This window comes from Neophocaena asiaeorientalis, unplaced genomic scaffold (assembly GCF_003031525.2).
Source record: "Neophocaena asiaeorientalis asiaeorientalis breed wild unplaced genomic scaffold, Neophocaena_asiaeorientalis_V1.1 scaffold432, whole genome shotgun sequence".
NCBI lineage: Eukaryota > Metazoa > Chordata > Mammalia > Artiodactyla > Phocoenidae > Neophocaena > Neophocaena asiaeorientalis.
This window is the reverse complement of record NW_020174549.1, coordinates 997,320-1,024,123: the sequence shown is the minus strand read 5'-3', so window position 1 is coordinate 1,024,123 and position 26,804 is coordinate 997,320. Positions and strand designations below refer to the sequence as shown.

The 26,804-nt window shown below is 36.3% G+C and overlaps 1 protein-coding gene across 1 annotated transcript in view; it reads right to left on the bottom strand.

Moving 5' to 3' along the window:
• The window catches only part of SHOC1 (shortage in chiasmata 1), an 87,569-nt gene that overhangs the window by 22,499 nt on the left and 38,266 nt on the right, over nt 1-26,804 (bottom strand). The window contains exons 10-15 of the mRNA XM_024757271.1: nt 25,435-25,848; nt 22,184-22,303; nt 21,045-21,221; nt 16,669-16,773; nt 12,970-13,148; nt 3,270-3,342 (exon numbers count right to left, since the gene is read on the bottom strand). Coding sequence (XP_024613039.1) covers nt 3,270-3,342; nt 12,970-13,148; nt 16,669-16,773; nt 21,045-21,221; nt 22,184-22,303; nt 25,435-25,848 — 1,068 coding nt within the window. The remainder of the gene's footprint in view (nt 1-3,269; nt 3,343-12,969; nt 13,149-16,668; nt 16,774-21,044; nt 21,222-22,183; nt 22,304-25,434; nt 25,849-26,804) is intronic.

Below are 26,804 nucleotides of genomic sequence, written 5' to 3'. Positions count from 1 at the left end.
CTTGCTGAGCACATTACTGGGATCTTTCAAACACGTGGAACGATGGAACCACATCTTTATTTTCTAACACTAGACACAAAGAAAAGGCCTAGCTTCTAGATACAGAGGATAGTTGCCAGTTACAAACAGAGTAAAAACATTTTTCAGTATAGAGAGTCAATATTTTTGTGTCAGCAGACCTTGTTGAAACAAAACAATAAGAGTAGTAATGATATAATCCCAAATGTCAAGAGAAATAGGAATGTTCAGCATGAAGCCTACATAAGAACCGATATATATACAGCAATAATTTGCCACTATATCTTACATGACATCAAAGGAAAATGTGTCTCATTAAGTAGGTTTAAGTATTCTTTTCTGGGGGCAGGAATATTTCCTCAGCTTCTTCACAAAAATATACCTTTGGTTATCCAAATCCCTTTGTCTTATTAATATTTTAAAATTTATTTTTTAGAATTTTTATTGGAGTATAGCTGATTTACAATGTTGTGTTAGTTTCAGGTGTACAGCAATCAGTTATACATATACATATATCCCCCTTTGTTTTATAATGCTAACATTGGTCAGCGCGATATACACTACTATGTATAAAATAGATAACTAATGAGAACCTGCTGTATAGCACAGGGAACTCTACTCAGTGCTCTTTGGTGACCTAAATGGGAAGGAAATCCAAAAAAGAGAGGATATATGTATACATATAGCTGATTCACTTTGCAATACAGCAGAAACTAACACAACATTGCAACTATACCCCAATTAAAAAAAAAAAAGTTTCCAGTTACCCTGATTGTCTAGACAACTGTGGCAGCTTCAGCTCCTCAATTGTTAAGTATTGCTCTAGCATTTTGGTACTAGTAAGGATCTTGTGATTTGGTAAATATGAATTTATCTTCCCAGGACTGGAAAACTGAACGAAATAATAAGATCCAAGCTTGAAAATTTGGACTCTAGCACATGATAACATTGTCAAGAAATAGCACCGTATAAGGCTCTGCTTAAAAGAGCTTTCCATTCTCACATTACTATTGATATGTTTAAATAGTTTACTAACTTCACAGAGTAGCAGATATTTGTCACAATACTTGCATATATTTCAGTTAAATCTTTCTCACTAGTCTTAGTCTAAGTAGGATATATAGGGAGGTATTCATTAGCTTATTCATTTATTCAATAAATCTTTATGATGTGCCTTCCATGTTCCAGACATTTTTGTGGGTGCTGGAGATACAAATCAGGGCATGGTCATTACCTTCCAGAAGCTGAAATTTTAGTGAGGAAAACAGACAAGATAATCAGTTATTATACCCCAGGATGGTAAGAAGTGTCTTAGAAGGATGCACATAATACCCTGAGAGTAGAGAGGGAAAGTATTTAAATCAAGGTTTCCTAAACAAATGTTTTAACTAATTTTTAAAGGATGTGTAGGAGTTAGCTTCCTAAAGAAGAGAGAAGAGCATTATGATAGCAGGAACAGGAAGGGTAAAGGCATGGAGATAGGAGACAGCAAGATAAATAGTTTGGTAGGGTTAGAGCCAAGAAATATTTTGGGAGATGACAAAAGATGCAGTTCATAGAGGGAAGAGAATAAATAAAGGTTGACACAGGTTGAGGGTGATATTTTATTTTATTTTATTTTATTTTTAAGACTGGAAGGCTTAAAGATTAAGAGAAAGAGTCATTAGAGAAGAAGGCTGGCTGGGAAATAACTGATGGAACAAACTGTTTGAGACTGCATGAAGAGATGGGATCCACAGCACAAGTGATAGATTGGTTCTCAAAGGGTGGAGATTCACCTCCTCTGTAGAGAAAGGAGGAAAGATAAAACAATAGAAGAAATAAATATAAGTTTGTAGATGGTGGGGAAGATGAAACTGAGGAGGATTATTACTGGACTAAAGGATGTTAGAAGGCATAATTCCCTTCTCAAAATGAGGGGACGAGTGTCATGGTACGGGTTTACGGTACAGCCATTAGTATGATAGGAATGGGAACTAAGAACATATAGAAAGATTGTTAAGAATTATTAAAAGCCCTTATAAGTTCAGAGAACCTGATTTTGTAGTGGTACCAATCTATCTGATTTTCTCCAGTAATGCTCAGCAGCTCAGGTGTAGGAATAGAGAGATTAAATCTTGATTGATTGAGGGTTGAAGTTTAAATGGAAGGTATCAATACAATAGAAGAACAAGACTGATTAAAGTGATGGCCATCCCCAATTCTGGAAGGAGAAAAAAATGAAAAAAGGAGTTGACAATTTATCAATCTCTAGAATGCTGAAGATCATGAAAGAGCTAGATGTAGCTGTAGACAGAGAACAATGTATCAGAGTTTAAAGTTTAGAGGCAGGACAGTTCTGTATTATCACAAGGTCGATAGCAAAGTGAAGGAGTGAATATCATATTTGTTGTGAAGGCCAACGAAACTAAAAGGTCAGGGTATTGAATGAGTCATTCACATTAAAGACACCTAGGATAATGGCAGGACCAGGAATAAAGAGAGTACCATGAATCAGGTGCAAAACTGTCCATGGATGATTGTGGGATAGTAGAGAATGACATGGCAATATGGCATAGCCAAAGGATGAAGGAATAAAGTTTTGGAAAGGATAATGGAAAGCAAGAAATGGCCTTCTCATCCCTATACATAGAGAGAGAAAATTATCAGCTTCTATATGAAAGGGATACAGGGGAAGCATTATCATCTAGGGAAAGTTGGGTTTCACTTAAGACAAGGAGATGAAGAAGGAGAAAAGTTTACATCCTAGCAATGGGTTCCACAGCACAAGGTGGAAAGGGTTGGCAGAGGGGGCAGTAGTGGGTAGAAGAGTTGAAAAATGACCCTGGAACAAAAGAGACTTAGGTTCAAATCCTGATTCCCTCACTTACTACCTGTGATTTTGGCGTGATACATCACTTTTATGAATTTTAGTTTCTTCATTTGTAAAAACTGACTTAATAAAACCTATTCATAGAGTTGTAAGTAGTCCATAATATTAGCGATTAGTAGACAATAAAAGGTGTCAATTGGTAATAATAATTAACAGTAATGATAATGTACATATAAGTACATTATAGTATATTTATATTGCAGACTAATATAGTCCACATTGATTTAAAAACTGATTAGATCCCACTGAATTATATATTTTTAAAGTATGAATTTTATGGTGTGTTAATCATATCTTAATTAAAAACTTGGTTAGATCAGTACATTTTTATATATTCAAGCATTTGTTATCAAATGAAGCATAATTTAAAACTCCCTACCTTCTATTTTGTTAAGGATTTTAATGAGTAAATGTTTTTCACCATCTGAATCCATTCTTATTATAATCAGCACCTGTTCAAAAATAAGAATTTCATATACATGTATATCTGAATGATTATTCTTTTTCATATTCTTTTACTACAGTGACAAAAATAACAAACTTAATTGGTTACATGAAACTAATGACAATAAGGTGGCAAAGTAAATATTTGTGTTGCAGAAGATATCAGTGCTTGAACACAAAGGAATAAATTCTGGTAAGATCAAATATTAATGAGGAAAGTATTTTGGAGTAGGGCATTCTTAGTATTCCTCAAGAATTCCAATATAGGTGACTATATATAAGTTGTCTTTGCCTGTACTGTAAGTGTTAAATTTAACCCAGGCAGGTTTGAATTGCTGGAGAAAACCAATGATTTGCTGCTATACTTTCCTACTTACCATTACAGTTTTGGGGGCGTGCAGGGTGGAGATAACAAATCAACCATAGGTTGTTTCCATATCTTGGCTATTGTAAATAATGCTGCATGAACATAAGGGTGTATCTTTTCAAACTAGCGTTTTTGTATTCTTCGGTCAAATACCCAGAAGTGGGGTAGATGGTTCATATGGGAGTTCCATTCTTAATTTTTTGAGGCATCTCTATACTGTTTTCCATAGTGGCTGCACCAACTTATGTTCCCAACAACAGTGTATGAGGGTTCCCTTTTCTCCAAATCCTCACCAATATTTATTATTTCTTGTCTTTTTGATAATAGACATTATGATAGGTGTGATGTGATATCTCATTGTGGTTTTGATTTGCATTTCCCTAACAATTAGTGATGTTGAACATCTCTTCATGTGCCTACTGGCCATCTGTATGTCTTTTTTGGGAAAATGTCTATGAAGCTCCTCTGCCCATTTTTAAATTTTTTTGTAGTTGTTGTTGAGTAGTATGAGTTCTTTATATATTTTGGATATTAACACCTTATTGAATATAATAATTTGCAAATATCTTCTATTCAATAAGTTGTCTCTTCATTTTGATGATGATTTTCTTTGCTGTGCAGAAGCTTTTTAGTTTGATGTAGTCCCATTTGTTTATTTTTGCTTTTGTTTCCCTTGCCTGAGGAGACATAACCAGAAAGATATTGCTCAGACTGATGTCAAAGAGTATACTGTCTATGTTTTATCGTTTCAGGTCTTACATTCCAATCCTTAATCCACTTTGAGTTGATTTATGTGTATGGTGTGAGACAGTGGTCTACTTCTTTTTTTTGTATGTGGCTGTCCAGTTTTCCCAACACCATTTATTGAAGAGACTATCCTTTCTCTATTGTTTCTTCTTTGTTCCTTTGTTGTAAATTAATTGTCCATATATGTGTGGGTTTATTTCTGGGCTCTCAATTCTGTTCCACTGATCTATGTATCTGTTTTTCTGCCAATACCATGCTCTTTTGATTACTATAGCTTTGTAATGTAGTTTGAAATCAGGGACTGTGGTGCCTCCAGCTTTGTTCTTTTTTCTCAGGATTGCTTTGGCTAGTTATGGTCTTTTGTGCTTCCATATAAATTTTAGGATTTTTTGTTCTATTTCTGTGGAAAAATGTCCTTGGGATTTTGATAGGGATTGCATCGAATACGTAGATTGTTTTAGGTAATATGGACATTTCAACAATGTTAATTCTTCCAATCCATGAGCATGGAATATCTTTCCATTTATTTGCATCTTTAATTTCCTTCAACATCTTATAGTTTTCAGTGTACAGGTTTTTCACCTCCTTGGTTAAATTTATTCCTAGGTATTTTTTGTTCTTTTTGTTGTGATTGTAAATGGGATTGTTTTCTTAATTTCTCTTTCTGCTAGCTCATTTTTAGCATATAGAAATGCAATAGATTTTTTTTTTTTTTTTGTGCTACGCTGGCCTCTCACTTTTGTGGCCTCTCCCATTGCAAAGTGCAGGCTCTGGACGCGCAGGCTCAGCGGCCATGGCTCACAGGCCTAGCCGCTCTGCGGCATGTGGGATCTTCCCGGACCGGGGCACGAACCCACGTCTCCTGCATCGGCAGGTGGACTCTCAACCACTGTGCCACCAGGGAAGCCCACAATAGATTTTTATATGTTGATTTTGTACCCTGCAACTTTACTGTATTTGTTTTGTTATTTCTCATAGTTTTTTGGTGGAGTCTTTAGGGTTTTCTACACGTAAAATCATGTAGCAACAGTGACAGTTTTACTTTTTCCTTTCCAATTTGGATGCATTTTATTTCTTTTTCTACGTAATTGCTCTGGCTATAATTTCTAATACTATATTGAATAATGATGGTGAGAGTGGGCATCCTTGTCTTGTTCCTGATTTTAGAGGGACAGTTTTCAGCTTTTCACCATTGAGTATGATGTTAGCTGTGGGTTTGTCATATACGGCCTCTATCATGCTGAGATACACTCCTTCTACACCCATTTCACTGAGAGTTTTTTTTTATCATAAATAGGTGTTGCATCTAGTCAAATGCTTTTTCTGCATCTATTGAGATGACCATGTTTTTTATCTTTCATTTTGCTAAGGTGGTTTGAGAATATTGAACCATCTTTGCATCCCTGGAATAAATCCTACTTGATAATGCTATATGAACGTTTTAATGTATTGTATTTGGTTTGCTAATATTTTGTTCAGGATTTTTGCATCTATATTCATCAGAGATATTGGTCAGTAATGTATATTTTTTTGTATTGTTTTTGTCTGGACTTGGTATCAGGGTAATGCTGGCCTTGTAAAATGAGTTAGAAAGTGCTCCCTCCTCTTCAATATTTTGGAAGAGTTTGAGAAGGATGGATATTAATTCTTCTTTGAATGTTCGGTAGAATTCACTTGTGAAGCCATCTGATTCTGGGCTTTTGTTTTTTAGGAGGTTTTTTTTCATTACTGTTTTAATCTCTTTACTAGAAATTGGTCTATTCAATTTTTCCATTTCTTCATAATTCAGTCTTGGAAGGTTACATGATTCTAAGAATTTCTTCATTTCTTCTAGGTTGTCCACTTTGTCAGAATATTCTCTTACAATCTTTGTATTTTTGTGGTATCCATTGTTATTTTTCTCCTTTATTTTCTAATTTTATTTATCAGAGCCTTCTCTTTTTTTTTCTTAGTGAGTCTAGTTAGTTTGTCATTTTTGTTTACCTTTTCAAAGAACCAACTCTTAGTTTCGCTGATCTCTTCTATTGTCTTTTTAGTCTCTATTTTATTTATTTTTGCTCTGATCTTTATTATTTCCTTCCTTCTATTGACTTTGGGCTTCATTTTTTTTTTCTAGTTCCTTTAGGTGTAAGGTTATATGATTTATTTGAGACTTTCTTGAGATAGGCTTGTATTGATATAAACTTCCCTCTTAGTACTGCTTTTGCTGCATCCCATAGATTTTGGTATATCGTATTTTCATTTTCATTTGTCTTAAGGTATTTTAAAAATTCTCCTTTGATTTCTTCATTGACCCAATAGTTGCTCAGTAGCATGTTGTTCAGTCTCCACATATCTGTGATATTTTCAGCTATCTTCTTATAGTCTCATAGTGTTGTGGTCGGAAAAGATGCTTGGTATGATTTCAATCTTCTTAAATTTATTGAGACTTGTTTTGTGTCCCAACATACAGTTTACCCCTGAGAAAGTTCCATGTGTGCTTGAGAAGAATGTGTATTTTGTTGCATTTGGATGGAATGTCCTATACCAATCTATCAAATCCATCCAGTTTAATGTTTCATTTAAGACCACTGTTTCCTTGTTGACTTTCTGTCTGGATGATCTATCTATTAATGTAAGTGGGGTGTTAAAGTCACCTCCTATTATTGTGCTGCACCAATTTCTCCCTTTAGGTCTGTTAATAATTGCTTTATATATTTTGGTGCTCCTATGTTAGATGCATAGATATTACTAAATATTATGTCTCTTTTTGTTGTTTGTTTTACTATTATGTCTTTTTGATTAATTATCCCCTTCATCAGAATATAATGTCCTTTCTTGTCTCTTGTTACCTTTTTTGGCTTAACGTGTATTTTGTCTGATATGAGTATGGCTACATCTGCTTTCTTTTGGCTGTCGTTTGTTTGGAGTATCATCTTCTATCACTTCACTTTGAGCCTATGTTTGTCTTTAGAGCTGAAGCGAGTCTCCCAGAGGCAGCATATAGTTGGCTCTTGTTTTTTAATCCATCCAGTCACTTTGTGTCTTTTGATTGGTGAATCCAATCCATTTACACTTAGGGTGATTATTGATAGATGAGTACTGAGTACTGCCATTCTATATTTTGTTTTCTTCTTGTTCTATATCTCCATTGTTTCCTTTTCCTGTGTTTCTGTCTGCCATTTTGGTTTGGTAGTTTTCTATGATGTTTTTCTCAGTTTCCTCTTTTTTTATGTTTTGTGTCTCTGTTTTAGATTTATGCTTGGTGGTTACCAAGAGGTTTGTGTGAAATGTATCATAGATAAAGTAGTCCTTTTTCTGCTGATAGCATCTTATCTTCATTTGCCTATATGGGTTCCCTTCTTTTCCTCTTCCCCTTTTATGTTTTTCTTGTCTCAAATTATCCCTTTTTATATTACATTTGTTATCAAATTGAAGTGGCTATTGTTTTTTTCCTGATATTTCTCCCTTTAACTTTTATGTTGTAATAAAGTATTTAAAAACCTATTCTGATACAGAGTTGCAATTTTCTGATTCTGTTCATCTATTTATCACCTTAAAGTTTTGTGTACTTTTGCCTTTTTTTTCTGGCAGCAGAGCTCCTTTCAACATTTCTTATAAGGCAGGTCTAGTGTTGATAAAAATCCCTCAGCTTTTGTTTGTCTGGGAAAGCACTTATTTCTCCTTCGTATCTGAATGATAACTTTGTTGGCTAGAGTATTCTTGGATGACAGTTTTTATCTTTCAGTATTTTGAGAATGTCATTCCACTCCCTCCTGGCCTGTTGAGTTTCTGCTGAGAAATCTGCTAATAGGGATTCCTTTGTAGGTTGCATCCTTTTTTCACTGACTGCATTTAAAATTCTTTTTCATTGACTTTTTTTTTTTTTCGGTACGCGGGTCTCTCACTGCTGTGGCCTCTCCCGTTGCGAAGCACAGGCTCCAGACGCGCAGGCTCAGCAGCCATGGCTCACGGGCCTAGCTGCTCCGCGGCATGTGGGATCTTCCTGGACCGGGGCACGAACCTGCGTCCCCTGCATCGGCAGGCGGACTCTCAACCACTGCGCCACCAGGGAAGCCCTTTCATTGACTTTTGACAGTGTCTTAAAGAAGATCTTTTTGCATTGAGGTGATTAGGTGTTCTTGTAGCTTCATAGACTTGTATGTCCAGTTCCTCCCCCAGGTTTGCGAAGTCCTCAGCTGTTATTTCTTTAAATAAACTCTCTGCTACCTTCTCTGTTTCTTCTTCTTCCGGGATAACCATTACCCTAATGTTGCCCTTCCTAAAAGAGTCAGATAACGCTCATAAAATTTCCCCCTTTTTTATATCTTAATTCTTTTTCCTCTTCTACCTGTACCATCTCTAGATTTCTAAATTTGAGCTCAATAATTCTTTCTTCCATATGGTCTTCTCTATTTCCAGTGCTTTCTAATGAATTCTCAATCTCATTTATTGAGCTCTTCAGCTTCAGAATTTCTGTTTGGTTCTTTTTTATTTTCAGTCTCTTTGGTAAAGTATTCCTTCTGTTCATTAATTTTATTCCTGAGCTCATTGAACTGCCTTTCTGAGTTTTCTTGTAGCTTGTTGTTTCTTCATGAGAGCTATTTTGAATTCTCTATCAGTTAGATTGCAATATTCCATGACTTTAAGTTTGATTTCTAATGAATTGTCATTTTGTTTTTGTGATACAGTGTTGCTGTGGTTCTTCATGGTGCTGGATAAGTTGTTCCTCAGCTGACACATCTGAAGTAGCGAACACCTTTCTTCTTTAGGTAAAAATAATTTTTTCTACTTGATTTCAATGAACCAACAAGTTATAAACTAGAAGCCGTTCTCTTTTTCTAAAAAAACATAAGACCCTGTTAGGAGATTTATTTATCACAAGGAAAAGAGTTATCCAGCAAAAAAAATCTACTGAGACACAGCAGTTCCCTTTTCAGAGGTGCTGCAATAAAGAAGACAATAGCAATATCTTTACTGTTTAGGTCGATACAATTATTGGATGGGTGAAAGCAAGAAGCAAAAAATATAAATTTCACACTCAGTGACCTAGTAATTTGTCAGTCATTTTTCTGCATTAAACCTAATGCAGCCTCTGGGACTGGGGCAGAGGATTCCAGAGAAATCACACTCCTGGCCTGGCCATGCTCCAAGTTCCATACCATCTTTTCTATTCCTTTCTTTCTTTTTTAAATTTTCATTGAGGTATACTTGATTTACAATGCTGTATTAGCTTCAGTTATACAGCAAAGTGAATCAGTTATACATATACATATATCCATTCTTTTTTTAGATTCTTTTCCCATATAGGCCATCACAGCATATTGAGTAGAGCTCCCTGTGCTATACAGTAGGTTATTATTAGTTGCCTATTTTATATATAGTAGTGAGTATATGTCAATACCAATCTTCCAATTTATCCCTCCTCCCTTACCCCCTGTTAACCATGTTTGTTTTCTACATCTGTGACTCTATTTCTGTTTTGTAACTAAGTTCATTTATACCATTTTTTTAGATTCCACATATAAGTGGTATCATATATTTGTCTTTCTGTGTTTGACTTACTTCATTCAGAACGACAATCTCTAGGTCCGTCCATGTTGCTACAAATGGCATTAGTTTGTTCTTTTTTATGGATGAGTAATATTCCATTGTATATATGTGCCACATCTTCTTTATCTATTCCTCTGTTGATGGACATTTAGGTTGCTTCCATGTCCTAGCTACTGTAAATAGCGTTGCAATGAACACTGGGGTGCATGTATCTTTTCGAATTATGGTTTTCTCTGGGTATATGCCCAGGAGTGGGATTGCTGGGTCGTATGGTAGTTCTATTTTTAGTTTTTTAAGGAACCTCCATACTGTTCTCCATACTGGCTGTACCCCTTTACATTCCCACCAACAGTGTAGGAGGGTTCCCTTTTCTCCACACCCTCTCCAGCATTTACTGTTTGTAGATCTTTTTTTTTTTGGGGGGGGCGGGTACACGGGCCTCTCACTGTTGTGGCCTCTCTCTTTGCAGAGCACAGGCTCCGGACGCACAGGCTCAGCGGCCATGGCTCACGGGCCTAGCCGCTCCGCGGCATGTGGGATCTTCCCGGACCGGGGCACGAACCTGTGTCCCCTGCATTGGCAGGCGGACTCTCAACCACTGCGCCACCAGGGAAGCCCTGTAGATCTTTTGATCATGGCCATTCTGACCCGTGTGAGGTGATACCTCATTGTAGTTTTGATCTGCATTTCTCTAATAATTAGTGAATTTTTAAAATACTTATTTATTATTTATTTTTTTATTTTTGGCTGCATTGGGTCTTAGTTGCGGCACTTCAGGCTCTTCGTTGCAGCGCATGGGCTTCTCGCTAGTTTTCTCTTCTCAAGTTGTGGCCCACGGGTTCCAGAGTGCGTGGGGTCTGTAATTTGGGGCCTGCAGGCTCTCTAGTTGAGTCGTGTGAGCTCAGTAGTTGTGGCACACGGGCTTAGCTGCCCCGCAGCATGTGGGATCTTAGTTCCCTGACCAGGCTTTGAACCTGTGTCCCTTGCATTGTAAGGTGGATTCTTTACCACTGGACTACCAGGGAAGTCCCTAATTAGTGATGTTGAACATCTTTTCATGTGCTTTTTGGCTATCTGTATGTCTTCTTTGGAGAAATGTCTATTTATATCTTCTGCTCATTTTTTGATTGGGTTGTTTGTTTTTTTGATATTGAGTTGCATGAGCTATTTGTATATTTTGGAGATTAATCTCTTGTCGGCTGCTTCATTTGCAAATATTTTCTCCCATTTTAAGGGTGGTCTTTTTGTTTTCTTTATGGTTTCCTTTGCTGTGTAAAAGCTTATAAGTTTAATTAGATCCCATTTGTTTATTTTTGTTTTTATTTTCATTAGTCTAGGAGGTGGATCAAAAAAGATCTTGCTGAGATTTATGTCAAAGAGTGTTCTGCCTATGTTTTCCTCTAAGAGTTTTACAGTATCCGGCCTTACATTTAGGTCTTTAATCCATTTTGAATTTATTTTTGTGTATGGTGTTAGGAAATGTTCTAGTTTCATTCTTTAGCATATAGCTGTCCAGTTTTCCCAGCACCACTTACTGAAGAGGCTGTCTTTTCTCCATTGTAAACAGAAGCCTTTCTCTTACTTTCCAGTAGGTGGCACTATAGCACATTGTTTTCTCTTACCTGCGCTGCCTCTGGTTGTGTTTGAGTATTGGCACTTTCTACCCTCCGTGTCTATGTCAGAGAGGTCATGCAAAGCATTTGTTGTCACTGCTTGTGCCTCTGGGGTTGTTGGTGCCTTGCTGTTTCTGGTGTTATTGATGTCACTGCCTGAGTACTAGGATGGTGGTCTCATTTGGGATCCCTGAGTCACAGGCTCTGCCACTGCAGGAAGAGCAGGAAGGCCGGGAGGAGGAACTGGGGTCATGTGTGCTGTTCCTTTTCTGGTGCTCTTGGGTTTCTGGGCTCACCCACTGCTGATGGAGGGTGGGGCGCCAGAGCTGTGGGTGGCTCTGAGCTGGAGGGACAGGGTCACAGGCCTCGTGCCACGGCTGCTCCAGCTATCTGTGGCTGTGGGTACCAGTGCAAGTGGGAGGCCGGGGTCATGTGGGATGCCGCCCTTGCTGCTACTGGGTTCTCTGGACTGGGGTTCAGCTGCTACAGCCCAGGGTCCAAAATTGCAGGCACTGCCTATGCTGATCCTCCAGTTCTGCCTCTTCTATGGGTTTCATTCCACCTATCTTTACAGGTACAGATGGATGGAACTCTCCAGTGTCCTGGTGTTAGGCAAAGGCCCCTTTGTTGAGTTGTGGATGTTTTCCTGGTTGCAGATTGAAGGGGAGAGCTGAGAGAGCATCTCTTCCTGCCATGATGCTGACATCACTCCCCAATTTTAAATTTCTTACTGACTGATTTAATTTGTTTTAATGACAGGCAAGTTACCCAAGTAACCATAGAGTTGGGGATAAGAATATCCCCAGCAGGGACAGAGGAAAATGAAGAAAAAGGCCAAATTTGTTTCCAGATTTAGTGTAAAGATTTTAAGATGCTTTTCTGCTTGAAAATATTTTTTAAAGTATTTTCTCTTAAATCTTTACTTATGCAAACTTTGTTCAATGCTTGATGTAGAATGGGCAAAAAATTTCCAACATAATCCAAGAAATAAACAAGTGCTTTTTTTTTAGAATTATATAAGATGAGATTCTGGCTCAATATCTAAAAATTAATTATTGTAGTTCTATTGTTGGTATGTGTTCATCAACTTACAAGTAGAAAACAAAATTTTTGAGATTTAAAGGATTAATCCACAGAAAACTATGTATAATAAAAATTAAAGTATTAAAAAAATTCAAGACATATAAATAATGATGCCAATGATCCTTTCTCTGGGTCTGATTCTGTCCTGTTAACTTACTTAAGGAGAAAACTGTCGAGGGACAAAATAGTATATACTACACTATTTCATAATTTCAAATTAAATGCAAAAATTTATCTTACATCCAATTCTTATATAAGCTGATTGCTGTTATCTGCTTTATTTCAGTACTTACCTTAATTTGCTGTCCACTTTGCATCCAATTTAGTATCTGACATTGCAATTCTTGTATCTTGTAGCTGGTTTCAGGCTTTTTTTCCCTAATAAACTGTACAATCTCCAGTTGTCGCCAAATGTCATCCAAATAGGAGCCTAAAATACTTTTGTAGATATCTTTTGCATTTGACAAATATCCTGTTAAAAACAAAAGTGGGAAAAAATGCATGTCTTTTTGTTCTTTTAGAAACTGCATGGTAAAAACCTAAAAGGAAATAAGGGTCAGAGCAGAGACAGTTAAATTTCCCTTTACTACTTTTCTGATTTTGAGCAAAGACAGAAACTAATGAAAACCTTAAATTTAAGTGAAGCTGAGAAATATGTAGCAAATGTCTATTTTTAAGCTACATAATACCAATATAACTGGATATACTCTACATATTCTCTGAATATTTCTCATCCTTTCCTGCCTTCTGGCTTGTTAAATGCTATTGCCGTCTTCCTAAACCCTAGAATCTACACTTACATGCAAGTCCTGTGGTAATGCATTTCACTGAGATTTTCTTGGTATGCTATCGATACAGCTTTGCACTTGATTTCTAGTTATTTATGTATACAACTTAACAACCTCATTAGTCTATAAGCTCTCATAATCCATGATATTTAAGCATAATTAATTTATGTAGCTGCTAAAACAGCAGTGCCTAAATTCAGACTCACTAAAAGCAATTTTAAACACAGAATCCTGAGACCTATCCTTGAAGGTTCAAATTCAAGAAATCTAGATTGAGTCCCAGGGATTCCTATGTGTAAAACTTCTCCCAGTGATTCTACTGCACAGTGAATTTTGTGAATTACTGAAGTAGAGCACCTGGTAGAGTAACTTATGTAGATCAGGTATTCAATGAATATCTGGACAATAAATACAATAATAAATCAAAAAGTTAATGTTCATATTTTTATACTATGTACATATTAATTATAATTTTATATTAATACAGCTAGACTGATGGGCAATTTAGAGACTGACTTATGTTCTTTCTGCTTACTAATCTCCAAACTTCCCACTGATTCTCCATACGGCCATTAGACGTAACCTTCTGAAGGACAAACCTAATCCAGTAGCTTCCCTGTTTCAGTGGCTCCCTATCATTTACAGAGTAGTGACTGAACTCTTTTGTGTAGCTTAAAAGGCTTTTTATGATTTGGCTCTTTCTTACTTCTTCAGGCTTAGCTCTCTTTGCTTTCCACCTTGTACTCCTCAATTTAGCCACATGGAACTGTTTGTCATACACCCACTAAGTCATTCTTCTGGGCTCTTAATTCTGCCTACAATACCCTTTCATATTTTCTTTACTTGGCGAACTCCTACTTATTTAAAAGAAAATTCAGCTTGAAAGGGTAACAGTCACCATCCTTTGTGCCATTACTATGTATCTCTACTACAGTACCCATTACACAATACTGAATTTATTTCTGGGTTAAAGCCCAGAAGTGAAACTCTATACTTTTAACCTTGAAACTAATTACCTTGCTAGTTTGGGAGAAGAAGCAAATTGGAAGCTGGGAGAAAATACAGAATTCTGGGTCCAGGGTAGGCAGTCAGACCCACATGGACCTTTCTTCCTCTGTCACTATTCACAGAGAAAGAAAGGAGGACAACCTAACTTGCTCTTTGATTTTGAGAAGTTTAGAGGAGTGAGAAAGCCTTCTACTAAAAGTGTCCAAGGCAGCAAGGTTACTCATTATGGCTTGGTACATAGGGTTTAAGAAGTTATGTTTTCCAACAAGGATTTTACTTTTATAAGTATTCCTCAAGGTAGCCAAATAGTAATGCCAAAGTTTGATTTAGTAAAAGCATTTCTTTGAGGAACAGAAACAATTCAGTTCAAGTATATAGCTCTCAATGGTCTCACTTAATCCTAGGGTAAAATATAGAGTACTTAAAGGTGAATATACTTTAAGCAATCCTCCATAAATATTATTTCTCTAATGCAAGATTTTGATAAGTATTGAGCACGAGTGAGTCACAACTGTACTCTCCCTGGAAGTCCAAATATTCTAGATTCTGACATTCTGCCTTACTATTATGCTTTTATAGTTAGCTTAGTTGTTGGTAGGACTGACAATCTTCTATGGCAGCTGAAAATTATAATGAAGACAGGTGACTGAACAGAAGCATGTGACACTACACCATTATACTAGCTACAGATACTGTAAACTAGGGCTATAGTTGTCTGGGAATGGAGACAAGACAACTTGATCCAGCATCAGCACTCAAATGCTTTAATTGGAGAAGAAAGGAAAAGCACCATGTTGGGCTTTCTAAAGGTAGCTGTAACTTAGTTACAATACCTGGCCAGATAATACTAATATAATACTTGGCCAAGTATTACAACTCCCAGTGATGTAGAGGGAGTATAGTTGTAACGCGCTGCTGCCCAGTACTTATCCAAACCTTGGATTAGAGAAATAATATTTGTCTGAGTCACAGATAAGAAAAAATGTCTCCGTCACAGATCAGAGAAAAAATATTTTCACTTTGTATATAATCGGTTCTAGAAACTTTAAATTATAAAACATAATCCTAAAAAGATACCATTACTAAACAATTCTAAACAACCTGCAATAAGGGGCCTAAAACAGTAATGTAGTAAGACAGATACTTTAAGGATTTTAATAGTTTAGAAAAAATTTCCAAAATCTTTAAAAATTTCAATACATTCAAAATAGTTTGATTTTTAATACTCAAGTAATTCACATCCTAACTTACATGCACAACTAAAAAAGAAATTGCAGAAGATCTTGCTATATAGCTATATTGCATCTAGCAAAGATTCAAAGACACAGATATTCAATGAGGACCTAAAATGTATATGTCAAAGTGTCATCTTACATTAAAAAGCAGTGCATAATAAAAAGAAACGAAATTGAGTTATTTGTAGCAAGGTAGATGGACCTAGAGACTGTCACACAGAGTGAGGTAAGTCAGAAAGAGAAAAACAAATACAGCATGCTAACACATATATATGGAATCTGAAAAAAAAAATGGTTCTGATGAACCTAGAGGCAGGACAGGAATAAAGACGCAGATGTAGAGAATGGACTTGAGGACATGGGGAGGGGGAAGGGTAAGCTGGGACGAAGTGAGAGAGTGGCATGGACATATATATACTACCAAATGTAAAATAGATAGCTAGTGGGAAGCAGCCACATAGCACAGGGAGATCAGCTCGGTGCGTTGTGACCACCTAGAACGGTGGGATAGGGAGGGTGGGAGGGAGACGCAAGAGAGAGGAGATATGGGGATATATGTATATGTATAGCTGATTCACTTTGTTATACAGCAGAAACTAACACACCACTGTAAAGCAATTATACTCCAATAAAGATGTTTAAAAAAATGCAGTGCATAATAATGATTACACAGTCAAATCCCTTAAGGCCATTAGGAGTCTGTAATTCAGGCCTAGAATAGAGAATCTTACCCCTATTTTTCTAGGTGATGATTGTTGTTACAGAAAATTTCTTTTAATGAATATAAGGAGAATAAAATATATATTCCATGATAATTATGTCTATATATATAAAATGTTTAATGCAGGAAAAAAACTACATAATTTCTTACAAAGTGCATCTTTTTCAGAAAAGTAAACATTATTTCAGACAAAATATTTCAATAGGAAGAAAAGGGGAAATAAAAAATTTTCACACCAACCCAATGCTGTGTCCAAGCTACATGTTAAAAGGACATCTCTAATTGTTACCAAAAGGTGTAAGAGGGCAGCATACTTGAATGTCATTTCTCTTTCAACATTTTTACCTAGGTAAGCAAAAACATATTTAAAGACAGAATATACATTAGAATTTTAGAATATATATCAGAATGCTTAACAATAATAGATAACATTTATTATTGAGTGCTTACTATGTGCCAAGCTGTATATAATCTGTTTATTTCATTGAATCTCTAACAATAACCCTATCAGACAAGTTTACTATGATCTTGATTTTATGGATGAGAAAACAGTCTTAACGAGGTTAGGTAACTGCCCAAGGTCAATTTGTGCATAAATGATGGAGCTGGCATTCCAACCCCTAGAGCTGACCTCAGAGTTCATACTTTGCTGCTTCCAAAGAATGTTCAATTATTTCTACTCTTGGTGGGAAGAAGGACAATGATTCCCAGTTATGAAACAATAAGAAAATTAAACTCATAACTTGCCAACTGGTTTAGATAAAGGTGGAGGATCATAACGTAAAGCAATACATTGAAATGGAGGTAGACACCTGGGAATATTTGTCCAAAGATATGACTCAAACAAAAGAGGTACTTATAGGGACAAGACAATTATCTAATTAATACGTTCCATGTAGTTCCAAGCTTATTGAAGTTGATAGATTGGATTTTACTGCATGCAAAAGTGGGGCCACGAAGACCGGATTCCAGGCCTAATTTATTATAAAGCAGAAACTAACACACCATTGTAAAGCAATTATACTCCAATAAAGATGTTAAAAAAAAGTATGAAAACTATTGATTTAAGCAATGAAGATCAAAGCAAATAATCAGTGGTCACTGGGAATCAAGGAGCAACAGAAAAACCAGTTATGGGTAGCACCTCCAGCCCCTGGAAGGACTTGTGTAAACAAGTCAATCATGACCAGGAAGGGAAAAGAAGAGAGCAGAGAAACCAAATTTGGTATCATTTTCCTCTGTCTTTAGGAGAACATTTCTTACAGTGCAGATCCGCAGCCGATGAATTCTTTCAGCTTTTGTATATCTGAAAACACCTCTATTTCCCCTTTGTTTTTGTAATGTATTTTTGCCTAGTACAGAATAGGTTGGTGGTTTTTTCTTTCAGGTATTTTAAAGATGTTATTCCACCTTCTTTTCACTTGCACTGAACATTCTGGTACATGACTCTTTTTGAATTATGGTTTTCTCAGGGTATATGCCCAGTAGTGGGATTGCTAGGTCATATGGTAGTTCTATTTGTAGTTTTTTAAGGAACCTCCATACTGTTCTCCATAGTGGCTGTACCAATTCACATTCCCACCAGCAGTGCAAGAGTGTTCCCTTTTCTCCACACCTTCTCCAGCATTTATTGTTTCTAGATTTTTTGATGATGGCCATTCTGACCGGTGTGAGATGATATCTCATTGTAGTTTCGATTTGCATTTCTTCTAACACATGAAAGAATGCTCAGCATCACTTGCACTATTTCTGACAAGAAATTTGACGTCAACCTTGTCATTGTTTCTCTTTTGCAGCATATATTTTTTTCCTTCTGGCTGCTCCTACAATTTTCTCTTTATCACTGGTTTTGAGCAACTTGATTATAATATGCCTTGGTGTAGCTTTATTATGCTTCTTGTGCTTAGGGTTCATTGAGTTTCTTGGATCTGTGGGTTTGTAGTTTTCCCTGAGTTTGGCAAGATTTCAGTCATTATTTCTTCAAATATTTTATCTGTTTACCCCCTTTTGCCTCTCCTTTGAGAACTCTAATGCTAGTATATAAGGCTATTTGAAGTTGTTTCACAGCCCACTATGCTCTTTTCTTTCCTTCTTTTTTATTCTTTTATCCACCTGGGTTTATTTTAGATAGTTTCTATTGCTATGCTTACAAGTTAGCTAGTCTTTTCTTCTGCAATATTTAATCTGCCATTAACTCCATCCAGTGTATTTTTCATCTCATGCATTGTAGTTTATTCTCTAAAACTACGATTTGCATCTCTTTCATGTCTCTAGCTTATTGAATGTATGGAATACAGTTATAATAAGTTTCAGTGTCCTCTCTGACAATTCTAACATCTTTGTCAGCTCTGAGTTTGTTTTGATTGATTATTCTCCTTATGGGCTGTGTTTTCCTGTCTCTTGTTATGCTTGACAATCTTTGATCAGATGTCAAACATAGTGAATTTTACCTTGTTAGTGCTAAATATTTCTGTATTCATATTAATAGTCTTAAGCTTTGTTCTGGGATGCAGTTAAGTTCCTTGGAAATAGTTTGAGAACTTTGAGTCTTGCTTTTATGATTTTTTTAGGCAGGTCCAGAGCAGTGCTAAATCTAGGGATAATTATTCCCTACTACTGAGACAAGACTTCTCTAAGTATGGTGATCAATACTCCATGAACTATGAATTTTTCTAGTCTGGCTGGTGGGAACAGACATTATTTCCTGCCCCGTGTGAATTCAGAGTACTATTCCCTCTAATCCTTTCAGATGGTTTGTTTCCCAACCTCTTGTAGGTTAGTTCCTCACATATACATTTATTTTTTTTGAGATGGCTGTTCTTTTTTTTTTTCCATATTCTTTTCCATTATGGTTTATCACAGGATATTGAATATAGTTTCCTGTGCTATACACTAGGACCTTGTTGTTTACCCATTCTCTATATTATAGTTTGCATCTGCTAATCCCAAATTCCTAATCCATCCTTCCCCCATCCCATCCCCTTGGCAGCCACAAGACTGTTCTCTATGTCTGTGAGTCTGTTTCTGTTTCATAGATAAGTTCATTTGTGTTATCTTTTAGATTCTACATATAAGTGATATCATATGGTGTTTATCTTTCTCTGTCTGACTTACTTTACTTAGTATGATAATCTCTAGGTCCATCCATGTTGCTGCAAATGGCGTTATTTCATTCGTTTTTTATGGCTGAGTAGTATTCGATTGTATATATGTACCACATCTTCTTTATCCATTCATCTGTCAGTGGGCATTTAGGTTGTTTCTATGTTTTGGCTATTGTCCTCACATATACTCTTGGATCAGTACTCTGCTGAATACTTCAGGGAGACTCTCTGCAAATTTCTAGGACTCTCCTTGTGAAGCTCTCTGCTCTCTAACCTTCTATCTTTTTTAAAAAATTTATTTATTTTTAGCTGCATTGGGTCTTCATTGCTGCGTGTGGGCTTTCTCTGGTTGTGGCGAGCAGGGGCTACTCTTCAGTGCGGTGTGCAGGCTTCTCATCGCAGTGGCTTTCCTTATTGCAGAGCACGGGCTCTAGGTGCACAGGCTTCATTAGTTGTAGCACGCGGGCTCAGTAGTTGTGGCTCGTGGGCACAGTAGTTGTGGCTTGCAGGCTCTAGAGCTCAGGCTCAGTAGTTGTGGCACACGGGCTTAGTTGTTCCACGGCAAGTGGGATCTTCCCAGACCAGGGCTCAAACCCATGTCCCCTGCATTGGCAGGCAGATTCTTAACCACTGTGCCACCAGGGAAGCCCCTAACCTTCTATCCTTTGAACTTTAGTTGCCTTGGTCTCCCTGGACTCTTAGCTCTGCTTCTTCAACTTAGATTGTCCACTGAGCTCTGCCTCTGGTACCTCTCCCTGTGCCATGGCCTGGCATTTCTTTCAAGGCAGTAAGCTAGGGCAATGGTAGGGCTCACCTCACTTGTCTCCCATCTCTCAGGAATCATTGTGCTTCGTTGCCTGATGTCTAGGATCTTAAAAACTGGTTTCATCTATTTTGTCTTTTTGTTTGTTTGTTGTTGTTATTTCTGGAAGGAGGGTAAATTCAATCCCTGTTACTCCATTTTGGCCAGAAGCAAAAGTCCAGGATTGACTTTAATCAATTTACGTTTTGACCTCCCCCCACCTATTTGGGGGGGACCTAAGTGGTTCAGATGCTAACAGTAATAGGGATTTGGTTTCTGCAATAGGAATCTGTCAAGTAATATATATGTCAACTAGGAGCTTTACTGAGACGCAATGCCAGATGATACAGGTTTCCCCCACTATCTGAAAATAGAGAGTTCCTATGAAACCTTTTGTAAGCTGAAATGGAGTAAAGAAGCAAATACCTTTTTTCATAAAAACGAAAATCCTCTTTGATTTATTTCAGTTCGTGAAAACAGATATTAATGTAGGTCTTCATAAAATCAAAGTGACATAAAGCAAACATGAAAAGCAGGCGACACTTGTATTTCTTACCTTTTTATCCTTGCTTAGCTGATTTTCCAGCATTGGTCTGTGGGTGTCATATGCTGAATTACAGTTATGCCTCCATCTATGACTAATTTCTGCATTTTCTAATAATCCATAAATTTATATCCTTTAAAATAATGTGACTTTTATTTGTACTCACCTTGGTGAATAGCATCACTTATTACTTTTTCTTGTTGTTTTAAGAGGAACCTTGTTTGGTCAAAAATGACAGTGTCAAATTTCCAGTTAGCAGCAGGAAGAGTACAGAGGCATACAAGTTTTTTTAAGATAGGAGAAGCTGCTGCTTCTAGGAGACAGTATGCTTGGCACTGGCTATCTGCAAAAATAAAAGCATTAAAGGCAGTGGTTTTATAAGGATGGTATGTTCTTTTTGACAAATCAATCATACATGTTACTTCATGGAAACCTGAACTCTATCCAAATTCTTTTCTGAGTTAAAAATCATTAGATTCTATAGAGGCTTATTTTAGGATATTTATTCTAAATAAACTAGTAAAAACACAACAAAAAAAACCCTCTGTAGAATTAATATAATTTTATGGTTATCTTGTTTATTAGAAATGATTTATTCAGTGACTAATTTGGCAAGGCAAGTATGAGGAAGAGAATCACAATTTTTTTCTTCTCCCTCCACTATTAGCTTACAACCTTAAGATGAACACATTTATAACAATGACAAATTGTTTTTAGTTTTCACTAGAATATCAATATTTAAAGATCTGCATTGTCATCTAAAGGTCATAAATGAAATTTAGCCAAAAGAATGAAATGATGTTCAAGAACCAGTGTCATATTTCCTTATTGATTTTAATAGTGAGCATGATGTTCTTAAGGGGTCAATGAAAAGAATATTTTTCTTTATAGCAGAACAAATAATTTTAATTGGTATAGGAATCAATAATAACTTATTTACACCACTCTGATGGTGGGTAAGAGAACACAGAGGGCAACCATCAACAGTTCATTTTTCCAGGCTGGGAAGAGAAGTCTGAGTGAGGAGTTGCAGTTTGCTGTTCTCTGATGCATGTAGGGAAGCAGCAGTTTAAATGAAGGAAGAAATAACACTTAGTGGACTGGAATAGGGCGATGGGGAGGGAGGGGCAGAGGCAGTGAATAAGGCACTCCAGGTTTGGAAATAACCTGAAAGTAGGACTGGAATGAAGAAATATCTGAAACAAGTGAAGAAAATTACATGGAAAATAAGGTGTGTCATAGATACCCAGGAAAGGGCTTTCAAATTTACTTAATTTGAATGTATTTAAAAAGCATAATGCATACCTGATGCTTGAATTTCAATGACATTATCTGCTCTCCTTTCCTGATTTGCTTTCTCTAGTGTTTCATTAGTACAAACAATAGGATTTACTTCTTGAAGAGTTAAAGAATGTTCTTCTTTGTCTTGAAGTTCTAATAAAAATATTAATTTGCATTGTTCAGGGAAACTTAATGTTGATTAAAATGCTCTCTTGTAATATGATCATAATTGTTAAAATTCTTTGAAATGCATCAGTATTAAATTGAGCAACTATTCAGGTCAATGGACTTACAGTGCTGGGTAGGAAGCTGAATGGTAATAAAGGAAGGAACTTTGGCATCAGATCAGTGTTTCAATCCCAGTTCTGACACTAGCCTCAGTTTCCTCATATGTAAAATATTGATTAATATACCTATTTCGAATATTGTTATAAGGTGTTATAAATACCAAGGATGATTCCTGATACCTAAAGGGCACATACTGCTCTACATCATTTCTCTGTGACTGTCCACAGACCCTTCCTCTGTTACTAATTCTCTCCTATGCCCCAAACCCTACCTGTCTCCATCATTTCTTAATAAGATCATTTCTTACTACTTACCCTTTAGCTCCCAGGCATTTTCTACAGGAAGCCTTATAAAACTGCCCACTTGGGGCTTCCCTGGTGGCGCAGTGGTTGAGAGTCTGCCTGCCGATGCAGGGGACGCGGGTTCGTGCCCCGGTCTGGGAAGATCCCACATGCCACGGAGCGGCTGGGCCCGTGAACCATGGCCGCTGAGCCTGCGCGTCCGGAGCCTGTACTCCGCAACGGGAGAGGCCACAGCAGTGAGAGGCCCGTGTACCGCCAAAAAACCCAAAAAAACTGCCCACTCTACTTGCAGGTCAGCAAAGTGCCTCTCCTTTTTGTTTCCTCAGCACTCGGCATAGTCTCTTGGCACTGACAATGTTGTATGGAAATTATCTGCATGTCTGGTCCACTGTAAGCTTCTCATGGTCAGTAACGTTATCATATTTATCTCTGATATGTGATTTAGTGCCTGGCACACAAGGTTCAATAACTGTAGTTTTCTTCCTTCGTTTGTAAGTATTGTAGAGGATTAAATATATATATATATATCATTTATTTATGATTAGAGTTATATTAACTAGATTGCAATGTTATCCATTAATAATATGATTACAAGATAATTTTAGAAAAACATTGCCATCTTGAAACGTTTGAATATATGAGCTTTCAATACACAGTGAAAAAAAAGAGTAAAATATCCTAAACTAGCTTTTTATTATTTTCAAGTATACTTTTTATTAACTATAAATAATTTAAATAGCTATGATTAAATACTGCAAATTATTAGAGTTTTTGAGGGGGCCTAATAAGTTGTAGCATTCTTTCTCACCCCTGTATCAACAAGAAGTAAAATATGTATCAAAATATTACCTCTGTTACTAATAAAAACTAAATTGGAGAAAGGAGCTTAGTTTGAGAGTCAAAAGAGCTTTTTAATTAAACAACAGAATTAGAGTTACCTACCCTGCCCCAGACTATACTGTACTGGGCCAGGATTCTGCACTATTGGGGAACTGCTTGGGAAAGATTCATGACATAGAGAAGCAGAGGAGAATGCCTGTTACTTGTGAGGCAGCTCATTCCTACAAGCTTATGCCCAATTTATTCTTTTTCAAATTTACAATACAGATAATTAATTCCAGTGCCTCTGGGGAGAACACATTAAAGGGCAAAGAGGCCAGGAATGTAATACTATAGAGAAAAAATCAGGAGTACAGAGCATTCCCACCTAACATCAGTATTCCTTTAATTGTTTAATTAATGGCTAACTTTTAAAATAAGAAAATACTCTTTTTATCTTTGTCTCCTTTCTTGTTTCTTTCTCTCATTTTCTGTTGCCAATATACCTTGTTACAAGACATCATCACAAGTATGAAAGCCAGAAAAGGGTGTCAGTGCTAATTTTGGATTGGTTTCCTTTTTTTTGTTGTTTTCTGGCCTCAAATGTGAATAGAATCTGAAAACATTCACAAACCTGAAAAAAACAAATCTTTAAAAAATTCCTATTTATGCATCACATTCATAAGATAATTCTTTATATTTTGCTCATTCTTTCATGTATAAATTATACTCTGAATTATGGTGCAAATTGGTTAGAAAGATCTGTTACATATAGAATTGTCACCTAACAAGGTAAGTTATAATGCGGTCAAACAATTACACAAAAAGAAACTTTATGACAAATATATATAAACATAAAGGGTCACAAAATTCTGAGATCTTTAAATACTTTTCTGAATTTTTGTTGAATTTTTCATTGTGAAAATGCACTGATGGACAAAGTAATATAAGTTTATATAGATCTATAAAAGACTGTCATATCATGCTGCAAACAAAGAACAAGCATTCTTTTCTGCTTTTCTATATCATGACTTTTTCCCAAGCAGCTCCCCAACCATGGGGAATCCTGGCCCAGTCCAGCATAGTCTGGGTCTGGGTAGGTACTCTGCCCAATTCTGGTGTTTAGTTAGCAAGCTCATTGGACTCTCAAACTAATTTCTGGTATATATTTTACTTCTTGTCTTATTTTACAGTTTATTCAGGGGCAAGACCTTGTGTACATTAACAGTATCAATACATAGGACAGTAAGACCTAGGTATACTCTAACTCTCACAAATAAATATCTTTGTACTTATTTCATTTGGGTAAGCTGTGTCAAACACATTCTAGAATACTAGAATTTTTTTTTTTAACAGAAGTGAAATGATATGACGCATTATACTACTTTGATATGTTTATAAGTGATGAATGTAAAACAGTTACAACTCAAACAGAAACTCTTTGATGAAGTTAAAAAGAGTAATAGGCAATCAAACAGGCAAAAGTTTCTTAAGTACACATTAAAATACAAGTTAAAATATGGAGGTAGAACTGTGAGCTAAAAGAGAAAAAAGAATGGCAGAATGATCAGCAAAAGTTAGAAATGTTATGAATCTGTATGACCAAGTTGTAGAAAATGAGTTTTTACAAATAGTGGCTTTTCTTAAAAGTTCAAATGCACTTTTAAATTTTTTGGAAAATACATATCTACATCTATATCTGTATATCCCATATCTATCTCCGTATATAATGTGTCATGAATCAATGACATTTTCTTTGAAGAATAATGTTTTATCTGAAGAGCTTTATTTCTTTACCTTCTATAATAAATTATACATTTAGTCCTTGAAGCTATCATACCTACACCAAAATATTAAATTACTCACCGTCTTTTCCATCATTGTCTGTGACTTCAGTCTTTGAGGTGCAAGTCTTATACTTATTTCGCAGCATAATAAAGTCATTCAAAAGGTCCAAATTATTCTCCTGTTTTTTACCATGTTTAAAAGATGCTTCTTCAATTTTCGAAGAGGAAGATGATTCAGTAGATGGTACTGTGCTCTCAAGTTCCAAGTAATCTTTATTTTCTTTAGTTCGGATTATTCTATAACCTAGTTCTAGGTCAATCTTTGGCTTTTCTTCTTTTCGTGGTCTTTCAACAGCAACATATTCATCAGAAAAATACGAGTCTGTTACTGCTTTTGACAGAGGTGGAGTCTTTTGTGAAGGTGATAAATGATCATTTGTAGATATCTCAATAAGTTTAATAGGCGAGGAACAACTTTTATGTTCTAGCCATGCTGAAAACAGAAAATGAAAACATCCAATGACTTTCATGCCTAAATGAATGTTCTACTAGGGTATTAAGATAACCTTTAGTTCTGGGTTCTTATTAATATAATTTGATCCTTACGAGTACTTTGTTTACTGCTTTTAAAATCAATTTTTCGTCTGAATAAAATAAATTTTTAAAGGATAAAAATTCAGCACCTCTTTTTCCTATTACTGGAGCTAAGGTTACTGAGCAAAGAAATATTTCCAGATTGTTGTCAATAGTCTAACAACAAGTCATAGCCTTGGAGCTATCATACCTACAGTTATTCTAAGGGTCAAAAACTTACATACAAAGCAAGCCACATACCAGAAGAAAATACTTGTAATACATATACTTTAAAAAAGACTGTATCGGGCTTCCCTGGTGGCGCAGTGGTTGAGAGTCCGCCTGCTGTTCCAGGGGACAAGGGTTGGTGTCCAGGTCCGGGAGGATCCCACATGCCCTGGAGTGGCTGGGCCCGTGAGCCATGGCCACTGGGCCTGAGCGCCCGGAGCCTGTGCTCCGCAATGGGAGAGGCCACAACTGTGAGAGGCCCGCGTACCGTAAAAAAAAAAAAAGACTGTATCCAAAATATTTGAAGAACTGTTATAATATTTTAAAAGAAAGTCAATTAAAAATTTGACAAAATATTTGATCAATACTTCATATAAGATATGCACATGCTGCAATATGGATGAATCTTGAAAACATGCTAAATGAAAGCAGTCACGAAAGACCACATATTGTATGATTCCATTTCTATGGCACATACAGAACAGACAAATCTATAGACAGAATGGGAGTGACTGCTAATGGGTACAAGATTCCTTTTGGGGGAGGAGTAAAATCTCCTAAAATTGATTGTGGTGATGATTATACCTCTCTGTGAATATACTAACTTTGGTAATTCAATGGTTTTTAGTGTATTCACAGAGAGGTATA